The sequence below is a fragment of the Colletotrichum tamarilloi genome, assembly GCF_030869305.1.
Source record: "Colletotrichum tamarilloi strain Tom-12 chromosome Unknown Scaffold_40.1, whole genome shotgun sequence".
Classification (NCBI taxonomy): Eukaryota; Fungi; Ascomycota; class Sordariomycetes; order Glomerellales; family Glomerellaceae; genus Colletotrichum; species Colletotrichum tamarilloi.
Window position 1 is genome coordinate 122,220 of NW_026849423.1, and position 12,338 is coordinate 134,557.

General features: G+C 52.9%; 4 protein-coding genes across 4 annotated transcripts; 1 reads left to right on the forward strand and 3 right to left on the reverse strand.

Moving 5' to 3' along the window:
- Positions 1-1,301: 1,301 nt before the first annotated feature.
- Positions 1,302-3,192, reverse strand: CTAM01_09721 (ergosterol biosynthesis ERG4/ERG24 family protein; the record flags this gene model as incomplete). Its single annotated transcript, XM_060525738.1, has 3 exons — positions 1,302-1,313; positions 1,370-3,110; positions 3,164-3,192. 3 exons carry the CDS (start codon positions 3,190-3,192, stop codon positions 1,302-1,304), a joined length of 1,782 nt encoding a protein of 593 aa, XP_060379614.1.
- A 2,602-nt stretch (positions 3,193-5,794) lies between these two features.
- CTAM01_09722 (translin) lies at positions 5,795-6,744 on the forward strand (the record flags this gene model as incomplete). The annotated part of the gene is made up of 4 exons (XM_060525739.1): positions 5,795-5,993; positions 6,067-6,163; positions 6,215-6,360; positions 6,419-6,744. The coding sequence occupies 4 exons, from the start codon at positions 5,795-5,797 to the stop codon at positions 6,742-6,744; spliced, it is 768 nt and encodes a 255-aa protein (XP_060379615.1).
- Positions 6,745-7,817: 1,073 nt separating this feature from the next.
- On the reverse strand, positions 7,818-9,068 carry CTAM01_09723 (uncharacterized protein; the record flags this gene model as incomplete). The annotated part of the gene is made up of 1 exon (XM_060525740.1): positions 7,818-9,068. The coding sequence occupies one exon, from the start codon at positions 9,066-9,068 to the stop codon at positions 7,818-7,820; it is 1,251 nt and encodes a 416-aa protein (XP_060379616.1).
- Positions 9,069-9,531: 463 nt separating this feature from the next.
- Positions 9,532-12,321, reverse strand: CTAM01_09724 (fungal specific transcription factor; the record flags this gene model as incomplete). Its single annotated transcript, XM_060525741.1, has 5 exons — positions 9,532-10,339; positions 10,393-10,783; positions 10,839-11,369; positions 11,426-11,936; positions 11,989-12,321. Coding segments are annotated over 5 exons (2,574 nt in total), but the record flags the coding sequence as incomplete, so codon positions are not given.
- Positions 12,322-12,338: the final 17 nt, after the last annotated feature.

The window sequence follows — 12,338 nt, forward strand, 5'->3', positions numbered from 1 at the left end:
CAATACGACGAATGCTCGGTTGAACGGTTGACAAGATGTACTTAAGCCACAACTTGCACGGGCATCACTGCCACAGGGCGGACAAATATCATCAGCAGGCGCGTCGAAAACTCGAATCAAAGGTTTAAAGGCATAGGCGTGGGAACGGTCAAGGGTCACGAAATGCCATGTTTGGGACGATCGGGGACTGCTTCGATCATGGATCAAACGTATATGTACTATTTTGCCATCAAGGTATGCTATCCATTCAGGTGGGCGATTGCTCAGCATAGACATCGGTGATGGGAGAACGGAATTGTAGTCTAGGTTGCGACAATGTGTTTTTTATGCGTCTACTATTTTGTTAAAGATCCACCCCCTATGCTTCCACAGTGTGATGTTGGGTGATTCCGTACTCAGTGTACGCTGCCCTGGCGCTTATCTTTACTACTCGTACAGCCTGATGCTGAGCGGATTGGAGATTTCAAGTCAGATTTCTGGCCAACAGCCCAAAGATCAGGAACAGACCAAATTGCATTCGTATTCTTCAAGAACCACCTTCTCGGTGCTTGACCCAGACTAGTTCCTACTGTAATGTCTTGCCAAAGCCTAACAGGGTATCGAGACGGATACAAACAGTGACATGCTCTTGTGGGGAAGCACCATTCAGGCTGAGTAATGGACTGTGAAGCTACTTACGGGCGGGAATGCTTGAGACCTTGGGCTTGCCTTGGTCTGTACCTTACGTCAACCAAAGTGAATAGTGCTAGGCTCCAGCCCTTTCAACAGTGTGTGAGCAACCTCGTGGTCCTGAAAACCTTGGTAGAGTACTCCATCCTGCTTGTCCACAGCAACAACCCAGAAACTGTAAACTCTAGCAAAGTTTTGCTTTTCTATCGTGACCGGGATGTATCAAGGTACTTTTTGCATAAGGAGCCTCACAAGCAACTGGGTCACTTTGCCAGAGGTGTGATCTTTCAACATGTTTCATTTTACTCATTTTACTCGATTTCAGAGGACAGCGTGCCTAACAAAACGCTGCCCACACGTGACAAAGAAAGCCGCGGTGATGCCAAAGAACAAGGCACCACTTCTGCTATATAATTACAAGTCTTTATGCCAACCATGTCTTCTCGCACATGATGCCGGCAACTTTTCTTTTTCACCATTCGTGTACCATTACCCCTTGCCGATGGCCACCGGTCTTAAAACCACTTGGCGACCGGCTCCAGGTGAAGAAGCGAATTATGTACAGACAGAAATGGCCCGATGGCCGTGGCATAAGACGCCTAGTTTTTGGGAGTGTTTGGTGGAGTCGTCACTTAGATGACGTACTGAAGAGGAGTTAGCCATTGATTCCTTTCGTCACAGCAGAAGCATCGGAACTTACGGGGATGAAGAGGTAGGGAACCTCGCGCTCGTACTGGGTCCAGGCATCACCGTACTTTTGGCGGCAGCGGTGGATATCGCGGGCAGCACGGTGGGCAATCATGCCACAGAAGAAGACGGGGTAGAACCAGGGGAAGGGGCTCTTGAAGCCCGTGATCAGACCCCAGCAGATGGCGAAGAAAGCATCGCACGTGTAGTGGATCTTACGGGCGTAGCCGTACCAGCCGTCAGCGAGGATGACATCGCCCTTGTCCGAGGTAATAGTCTTGGGGTTCTTGACCGTCTGCCACGGGAGCTGGGGGAAGGTCTTGCGGGCGACGAGCTGGCCGCGCTCCTGGGCGCGGAAACCGTTCTTCTGACTGTTGGTGGTGTCCCAGATCCAGTAGACGAAGAGGTATGAGACGAAGAGGAAGCCGAGCGCGATGGGGTTCCACTTGTACTCGGAAGGGTGGTGGCTGGCCAGGAAAATGGTGCAGTGGCAGTACGAGAGAGGGACACCAGCAAGGTTCCAGAAGATGAGCATGAAGCCCCACTTCTCGTAGTACATGTCCCAGGTCGGAACGATGAGCTGCTCACCCTTGGCGCAGGCGTTGGCGTAGAGGTAGTGGGCCATAACCAGGAAGAGCACTTCGCCAGAGACGTAGCCGTACTTTTCGTACTGGCGGGCGGCAGCACCGCAGCTGAGACCGAAGAGGATGAACCAGGGAATGCGAACCTCGAAGAACATCTTGAAGTCCAAGATGCCAAACATGCGGGGGTTCAGCTCGGCGCCAAGGAAGAAGTCGTAGATGGGGTAGCCGGTCATGCGGTGCTGGGCACCTCTCCAGAGAGCGGAGAAGTAGGCAACAAAGGCCACGAGGAAGCCGCTGAGAATAGCCACAGACATCAGGGGGCCAAACTCGTCGAGGAAGGTGTAGAGAGGGAACAGTCCGGTGAAGTGAAGGACGGCCATGACCGCAATCGTGAAGTAGAAGCTGACGTAGGCGTTGCAGAAGTACTTGAGCTGCTTGCCGTTCTCGTGAGCCAGAGGCTTGCCCCAGGCCCAGACACCGGGCAACACACAGTAGCAGATGCCCTCGAAGGTGAAGAAGGTCCAGTAGATGCGCCAGGCGCGCAGAGAGGGGAATGCGCCGGTGTAGACAAGGTCCACGAGATGACGGGCAAACTCGCCCCAGCTCTGGCCCTGCTCACGGGTAGGGACGCCGCCATTATAGTAGGTGGCTCCAATCCACATGTACCACATGAGCAGAGGGAAGCCGATCATCAGCGACATGGTGCCAATGCTGCCTCCGAACTCGAACTCGCCCGAGGCATCGATCTTGGGGTCCGTACCGACCTCCCAGCCGTCGATGATGGTGCCCTTCTTATACGTCGGCTGGGCATCCTCCTTGGGCGTGGCGGCATGCCCGTTGGTCGCTGTCTCAACCTTCACCTGGGCGTAACCATTGCTGTGGCCGTTGGCGATGGGCTCCTCCTTGACACGTCCATTGGTGTATCCGTTGGCGTGGCCATTGGTGTGGCCGTTGGTCAGGGATTCGTCAAAGTCGGCCTTGCCGTTCGCCGGTGCCGTCTCTGCCTCGTCGTCGAGCTCCTCGCGGAACTTTCCCGTGGTGCGTCGTCTCGGGGCACGGGGTTGCGGCTTCGACTCGGTAACCTCTGCGCCGGTGGCGGCCTCGGGAGACTTGCGTCTAGAAGAAACACGCCGAGGGGTCTCGACCATGCCCTCGAAGAGCTCCTTCTTCCTATTCATTGGGTTAGCATAGATAAGCAGAGCGTCGTTCGCTAGAGTATTGACCCATTGGGAGAGGAAACAAGGGCGGCCATGGTTTCGGTTTGCGACAAAGTTGGCAATGGGGAGTGCGCCAAGGTGTCGTCTGATGTATTCGCAACAGATCCAATTGCTTCGCGAAATGGTTCCAAGCCAGAGAGGGAAAGAGAAATCACAATTCGACTAACCTAGGAGTCTGGCGCAACGAGTATCTGCCCGTCATGTTTACTGCCTCTTTTTATACAGAATGACAGAAATCTTCAGCGTGGGGTCATGCACCTCTCGTGTAGCTGAGCTAGATGCCAAAGTCTGTGCCGGGGTTCGAGGATGGGATTGTTCAGCAGCAACGATGTTCGTCCAAGGTCCAAGGCATAGACAATCGGGGACGTGGAGGCGGTCTGGGACGGAGAATCCGAGTACGACCAGACGAGGCGTCGAGGGGTGGCGTGCAGGACGGGAAGATGAGAGACTCAGACCCGGACGGCTTCACGTCAAACTTGGTAGTGTGTCCTCGGATTTCGATTGGGCCCTTGCCGCCTGCCTTCTGCCACTCAAAATTTTGTTGACATTTGTGTTTGCCCCCTTTCTGCCGGTAGTAAAGGGTCACGAACAGAGTTGAAATTGGAGGTACTTGTTTTTGTGTGGCCCCTACGTGCAAATGACAAGTATCGTCTCTAACCTTCTCGGGAGCTTCCTCGGCTGCAGGGGACCCGCATATGCACCTCTCGTCTAGACGACCCGCCAATAAGAAGCTTGGTTTTGCTTCAATTAAGATCCGGTCATCAAAGATTCCGAACTTTGGGCCCCCGCTACCGCGCTGCTAGACGAAGCTCGCCGCTGCACTTGAGCCATGCGGCACCCGCCTGCGCTGACGGCGCATATCGATCGATGTTTGCCCTGAAGCTCCAAATCTCCGACCAGACGGGAGCTCCCCTTTTGCTAGACGATGCCTGCATGACATGCATTGCTCGTTTGGATTCAGCCAGGATCGATATTGAAGCCTGGTCGGACTGGGCGGTCATTCAAACTCCCCGGATTTCCGTCACGCAACGACGGAGCTCATAATCAACGGGGGTGTTCCTAGGAAATGAGGATAGCTCAAGTTGGTTCGGGGATTGCTGGCTCCCTCTATTTGATAGTCTGACGGCAACATTTGTAGATGATGGACAGATTGGTCTGGAGTTTCTTTTCGTATACTCGCCGCAGCATCGAAATGGAGACAGACGTGGTCATCGTAACACGATGTGAAGGCGAACCAACGCATATTATGACGTGAAATCGCCGGCACCACGAGCCATTGCTATCCTACAGCTGCCATCCCGAAGTGAGGTCTGCATCAACTAGCACCCATGAGGTCGTCAATGACCTGCTCCGAATAAACGACACGCACGAAACAAACATTTTGACAAGGCTGTATGCATTAATGTAGAAGAAAGAATAAGCCTGTATGGCCAGGTCAGTCAACCAGACTTGACCAGTACGCTATTCAAGTCCTGAATATCACCTGTATACCTCGAACGCGGGAGCTCATCGCACACTACCTTACAGTATGCAAATGCGTCCTGCAGAACAAAACAGGATTCAACTGCCTCAGTCATCAGCAGACTCAAGTGCTGCCTCAAATGAATGCCTCAATTCTCGCCAGGATCTTAGGTAGGTAGACGTGCATCGTGAGCTCGTGATGAGGCATCAACTTTAGGCAGGACGGCCCAGTAATACGTACATGTACGTACTGCACAGCAAAAATTTGGCCTCAAGTTCTCCCGGGATACGTATCTTTACTGATTGTGCCCTCTGCACAGACCAGGCCACAAACCTATATAATCCCCTCCACCCACCGCGCCTTTACCTGTTTTCTTCTTTTCTCCTTAGCTCTTCTTTGCCTTTTGGCTTAGATCAAGTGTAGTATCTGTTCTTTTCAGTTTAATCTCTGAAAGATGCCTATTGGCATCACATTGATTATTCCTATTTTTGATCTCTAGGAGATGGGCCTCTGCGGCTTGCTGTATGCTCTCTCCACCGTGTCCCTGGTATTTCACTGCCTCCAGGCGACGCAAATCCTGATCTTTCATTGCTCTGTCTGGGTTGTCCAGGCGTGTGAAGAAGGTTCCTTGCTTTAGTTATTCAAGTATGTGGTCTATTGAGCTGCTATCGTGATTGATTTTATGAATGTTGTGGTCAGATACTACCTGCATTAAGACTGGCAGTATGTCGAGCGAAGCTCTCCATATTGGGCGAGTGCTGCTCCAATTGTCAGGCCTGACCGCCTTCCATTTGCATGATTTTCCTCGAGATTTCAACCATCAATGACATCGTGAAGCCGCCCGGACTGCCAGTATATCGTTAAACTGCTAGTAGTTGTGACAAATTATCTCCTTGTCGGTAAAAGCCAGTCGCTGCCGTAAGTAAAACTCTGACTTTTCTTCTGGTCGCCTCTTCCAGCGTGACGACGTCACAAATCGCGGGGCTCTTTCCATCTGCCAAATTCAAATCTCACCACCAAGATTGTTGTTGCTTCAGAGGCAGGGCTGAACAATCGCACGTATTTTGCCGATCAAACCTGTTGACTTCAAATCGACCGTATGTTTGCATCATCGCTCATACATCTCCCAGATCTTTAACAACACAACCGCTCAGACACACACCTCACCACTCACCATGGACAGCGACACCAACATGGTTGAGGTGCCGGCCTCCCGCCTGCTCGACCCCCAGATCTTTGAGCATCTCAAGAACAAGATCGAAGAAGACCAGGAAGTCCGTGATCAAATGAGTCAGACTGTCCAGAAGCTCGACCGGGCCATCTCCTACGTCCAGGGTCTGCTCTCACGCATTCACGCCACCCCTCGTCAACAGTGTGAGTACTCTACTAGGCATGACTGCAGTCGGTCGCCTCGCCTGTAGTTACCCACGACTGACTGTTGACGCAGACGGCCCCTTTTTGGCTGACGTTCAGGCGGGCATCCAGAAGGAGATTGAGGTCATTGGAGAGCTCCAAGAAATCGCTTCCAAGCACCCATACTACAAGTAGGCATCCATCTCGTGCCGCCCAGGCACCATCATCTGACTCCTCGCCAGATACAACCAGAAGTGGAACCGCCAAGTGCAGAACGCCATCTTCACCGTCCTTCTTACTGGATGGTTAGGCGGCCTCACAGCAGATGGCAAGCCCGGCCCCATCGCTCGTCTCCTGACTCTCGAGGAAGTCGGTGAAATCTTCAAAGGTACCGCCCAAGCTGCCCCGCAGGCAACCACGGCCGCCTTGCGCTAACTCTTTGACAGTCCCTGTTAACCTCAAGGACCGCGATGCGTTCCACCTCACCATCGAGGAGTACCTCCTCGCCCTCACCGACCTGACCTCGGAGCTCTCCCGTCTCGCCACCAACGCCGTCACGCTCGCCGACTTTTCCATGCCCGTCGAGATCAGCAGTTTCGTCAAGGACCTGTTTGCCGGGTTCCAGCTGCTCAACCTCAAGAACGACATCCTCCGCAAGCGTGTCGACGCGGTCAAGTATGATGTCAAGCGTGTCGAGGATGTCGTGTATGACCTTTCGCTCCGCAACCTGATTCCGCAAAAGAAGGAGGCTGCCGCTGAGCCGAAGGCATAGGCACACCTTATGTATCGGAAGCAAAAGTTGGCGAGGATTACACTCGCACCTCTGAACCGAGATAGACCATGGTCATCTTGGACCTAGGATTAGGAAGAGGAAATCGCATTAAATGCGATGCTTGAAGGATTTAGGAACCATGTTTGAAAATGAACAATTGTACTCAATGAATTATTCCCAAGGCACGATTTTTCATGTTCTATTTGACATGTTACTATTCCACGAAGCTCTGGGTTCTCGGGTCTCCTATCTCTGGTCAGGTTTGACAAAGGGTGCTGCAGCTACTCCGAAACAACAGTTCTGCTGAAGATACGATGCTTCTTGCTAGAATTTTGAGAAGGAAGTCATTTCTTGCAGAATACACGTATTTGTGCTACTTACACCACTCGCCATCAAGTTGACCCGGTTCATCTGGCGCTCACGGGAATTGAAAGATTTCAGCAGAAACAGCTGACATTGCTCTTTCCCAAAAAATGCCCCCATACATTGCCTTCGACAATAAGGCGGGTAGGCACCTCTGCAGAATCTCGTGCCGCCAGATCACTCCTGCCATATCCTCCACTCGTGCCTTCCCGCGTCGTGCGCTCGGAAGGTGCTAGCAGGGCAGGGTGGGTCACAAGGCACTTGCGGGCCCCACACCTAAAAGCTAGATATATCCACTGAGTCACCTTTCCTCCAACCAACTATCACTGGATGTCAAACATCCACCAATCCCCGATAGTCTAGTGGTGAGGATATCTGCTTGTCACCGGGGAAATCCCACGATTCGCAGGGGACCGGGGTTCAATTCCCCGTCGAGGAGTTCTTTTTTTCGCTTTTTGCATCAATTGTAGATGAATACTATTGTCAGGACAGAGTTCTTTCGTTTTAGCCAGAACGATTGCGAACAGGACTCGATGCGCGGGTTGTGGGCGGTGTGCGGCGTCGAGGTCGCAACGTCATGCACAGCTGAGAAACGCAGGATGTAACGACGGCTTGCTGCAGCAGCGACACCAAAGAAACAAGCAGAGGAGTTGGAATCTCATTATCAAATCTACCGCAGGCTATGCGCAAACTTCAAATGACAGAAAATCTCAGGAATAGTAAAATACGTTCCCCTCCATCAGCCTCCGTGCAGTCCTCGTTACTATGCATCGATCTACCGCAAGGCCTTCTTCTTCGTCACGAGCCCACACTTCTACCTCCATGATTCCACTGCCATGCTGTATGCGAACGGTGCGTTTAATCTTTTGGCCACCAATGATAGGGCCTTCTGAGGCATTCGTAGTCGACGGACTCGGCGTTCTCCTGGGTGTTGGCATGCCCTCCAGACCCGAATCCCGATTCGAAACACGGTGCGCAACGGTCCCCTCCTTGATGGCGGCATATGCCAGAGTAACACCACCCGTCAGTTGCAAACTCGGATGAGGCTTTCCCATGCTGTAAGCCTGTACTCGAATATCCGCCGCATCTCTGTGACTACCAACTGGCGGCGAAAGATACGCCAGCTTCGGAGTCCCTCTAACCAGACCGGCGGCCTCGACTGTGCTGGCAAGTCCCATCTGTACAGCTCCTTGCCTCCGGATGGCCTCGGCGACTTCGATGGATAGAGGAGAGTCTGGGAACTGTCTCTTGACTTCAGCGGGCAGACTCTGAGCATCAACAAGAACGAAAGGATTCGCAGAGTCGATGAGAGTCACGTCCACCATAAAGTCACCAACAGAAGCCACTTCCTCTACGAGGATCCTTTCGAATCGATTTCCGCTGGGGAAGAGCTTGCCCGTCATGCTGCCCACCGGCTCGACGAAAGCAACCTTGATCTCGCTGCCGGGCCCCTTGACGCCCGGGATGAGGCAATCCCCATCCTCCTCCGCGTTTCCGTCTTGGTCAACGTAGACCGTTTCCACAATGAGTTTCGATGTGTTGGTATTGAATATCCGCACGTCGACTACCCGAGAACCAGGCATCAGACTAACCAATCTCTCTTGCACGGCAAAAGGACCAACCCCTGAGCAGATGTTGCCGCAGTTCCCGCTGAGATCAACAGTCTCGCTTCCGACGGCCACTTGGACAAAGGTGTACTCGACGTCCACGCCTGGCCTGGTGGATGGTGACACCACGGCAACTTTGGAGGTCACGCTGCTTCCCCCTCCAACACCGTCGATTTGGCGGGCATCGTTGTATTTGGATCCCATGGCGGCGAGGAGTGGAGTAGCCCACTCTGCTTCAGATTGCGGCAGATGAGACCGGTGGATGAAGAGGCCTTTTGATGTGCCGGCTCGCATCAGCACCGCGGGAAGGGAGTGCCTGACCCGGCGCTTTGTGGGTGCTGGTGTTATTGCCATGATTGGGATAGTGAAGGGGATATGGACTGGGAAGGATGGCGGTAAGGTAGGATATGAGAGCTGATGAAGGAACCTCCGAGATCCAACAAGTGTGTTGTTGACTATAACATTGAAGGGCATTGGTGAGACTATAACAACCAGTCTTATACCACCTCTCTTGGATGGAAAGGGTTTGTGAGCTTAAGAAGGTCTGGGGAAAACGGTGTTTGCCATCGAGATAACCTCTCTATTCCACGCGAGCACTTAATATTAATACACTCTTTGCCGTCATCGCGTCAGGGTGAGGTCGTGTCAGTGGCGCATAGCCGCGGGAGTGAAAGTGTCCCGCGGGATCGAGAAGCATCACTCCCGCCTGTGTAACCAAAACAGTGGAGCGTCAACACTTTACCCCCGGGTAAAAGTCTGGTTTATGAAAGCAACAGATATCGCACCCGGTAAAGGCGAAAACATCCGCCCAAGTGGATCAAGAAAACATGCTATCCAACGCGGATCCGTTGAAACCAAAGAGTAAGTCATCAAAGGAGGCCGAGCCGCCGTCTCCTTCTGGCACCCCCTGGAGCCAGGCTGGGTTGCCACCAAAACCCGAGGTACCAAAGCTGGAAGCTTGGTTATACGCGGGCTGTGGGACTTGTTGAAAACGAACATCTGCTTGTGCCGGATCCGCTGAAGCTGCGTTAGGATCTTGACCTCTTGCAAAACTCTGAATGATCCCATCGATATCCGACCATCCTAATGGAGGTGTTTCGGTCTCGGCTGCTGTCTGAGGCGCATGACTCTGAAATACTTGAGGCAGGTTATTTGAACCTTCAGCATTGTCCTGAGTGGTGGCCATGGCTAAACGCGCTCTTTTGCTGGCTTGTATGCGGTTCCTCGGCTGTGAGCTTTGTTCCTCACCGAGACTAACACCAAGTCTCGCCATCAAGCCTTCGACTATTGTTTTGGCCCTCCTGACAGCCCAGTTTGTTTCTTGATTCTCACGGAACACTGACATGCAAGTTTCCAGACGTTCTCGAGCCTCCGATTCCGTGCTTCTTTTGGCAGCTATTCGTACGTGTATCGTTGCTGCAACGTACGTGGCATACGAGATCAAATATGGCGCATGACGAACGGAGAATACCCTATCATAGACCCGAAGAACGCTCACTATGCTGTCGGCCGCAGACGCACAAGTGATGAACGAGTTGACAGAGATGGAGCGAGACGTGTTGTAAAGATGGCCATCAGCTACGAACGGGCGATTGAGAAGGATGGTAAGAACATGGTACATGGCGCTGAGTAGAAGTCAGTCGATCATTATTTCTCAAAAAGGATTCCATAGACTCACTGCAAACTAAGGACATGCGGTGGCGGCACAGCGTCATTGCTTTTTGGATCAAAGATAAGATGTGCTGGGAGTGCATCCTTCCAAGTTGCCAACTTCGAGCTCAAGGTCTGTAACATTGTGGAAAGCTCCGCAGCACTCTTGTCGAATGCCCTCTCCGTGTAGATGCAACTCAGTATATCGCTCATGACGACTGAGAGACGACACAGATACGTGAATGTCGATACACTATAGGCGGGCGAACCAGGATAGTTAGTGGCGTCGGTAGAGTAGGCAAACGGCTTCCAGTTCTCAAACTCTTCAAATGTGTCGAGGAACTTGATCGGTACCAGGGTGTCAGACTCTTTCAGGGATGCTGGACGCCCTTGATACAGACTCTGGATCTTGTCGACAACTAAAAATGGCGTCAGTATCCCTAAGCTTGCTGAGATGATCCAAGTGCTTCCTACCGAATGCCCCCCAGAATACCCGCCGACGTATCTCTAGATCTTCATCAGAAAATTTGCGTGTTATACCAAGACCTGGAGCATCTACATGCATGCCCAGGTCTATGATCATTCGGAATGCCAAACCAGCATACAACCAAGCCGCGCTTCTCTCATCCCCTAGCGCAAACAGCGAGTTCGTCATCACCAGCAAAGCTTGAATCGTTGTAATATCACTACTATCAAGCGCATCACCAAGTAATTTGCGCACACGCTCGCGAAAAGCCCAGCCGGCAGTACGAACATCATTGGGGTCCCTCCGTACCTCTCTTCGGGGGCTGAACTTGGAAGCCCCAAAGTAGATGGCGTTCAAGAGTATCTTGGAGAAGTATGGCCCATGACAGGCCATATCTCGCATGAACGCGGGTCGATAGGTGAGCAAGAATGAGTGATGCTGGCGATTCCAGTGCAGGGACAAGAGATGCATGCCAAGCTCTGGGTCCACACCGTCAAAATCGAGCGTTCCCGCTCGATGATTGAACTCTTCAAGTTGACCTACGTACTGTTAGGAGCCAGACTTCTTGTCCGAGGCTCTGGAGGATGCAACCCACGTTGTTTGGCTGTCTCTGCAACCAGGCCTTTCTCGATCCAGTCATCTGGCATCCGGGGGCGCAGGTCAGCTACCGAGAATCGCTCCTGGGGATTCTCCTCGAATAATGCACTGGTGCGGCCATGGTAGCTCGAAACCCCATTTGCGGATACCACGATACGAGATACATCCCCGCGATGGGAAGACGCCCGTTCCGTTGAGTTCTCCGGGCGTTCTGTCCTGGTAAGCCGGGGTGAAGGGGTAGAAGGATCGTGGTCATCGGGGTTTGGCGAGCGCGCGGCGTCGTTGCGATCCGCGGGAGTGTCATTGCGTACACTACCATCCCGGACACTTGTCGGGGTGTGGGTTTCCCGTCGTGTGCCCCTCAAAGCACCTCTTTGGCGCTCGGCATGACGTCGTGTTGGTGTTGAGTGCAGTGTATCTGCGTCAGGGCTAGCCAGAGGCTCATAGACACAGTCTTTGCCATACGTCTTGCAATTAGCACACGTAGGCTGTTCGTTATTGCACTTGATCTGGAAGGCGATTAGACATCTCTACGGCGCTGTGAAGTTGAGAGTGACGAACTTTGCGCCGTCGGCAGAACGAGCATGCTTCGACGGCCCGCCTTCGGGGACGTCCGGAAGCCGTGGTGGCATTACCTGATTTCGGACCCATAGTGAGATGAGCGGGAATTGAGGAGTAAAGCAGTATCCGTGGATGGCTTGCTGGTGGACTCGAGAATGTTTGCTCCGGGGTGCTGTGGTTTTGGAAGAAAGCGAGCGCGGGAAGCTTGCCGCGGGAAGAAGGTGACCTTGGAGTTACCAAGTCTGGACGGGCCGCGGGCTCGGGAAGGATTCTAATTGGCCGGGCTGGAGCATCGGCAGCCGTCTGCAAGTCCGTCTTCTTCCCGCGGGATCTCTAGAGTCGCCCTTGTC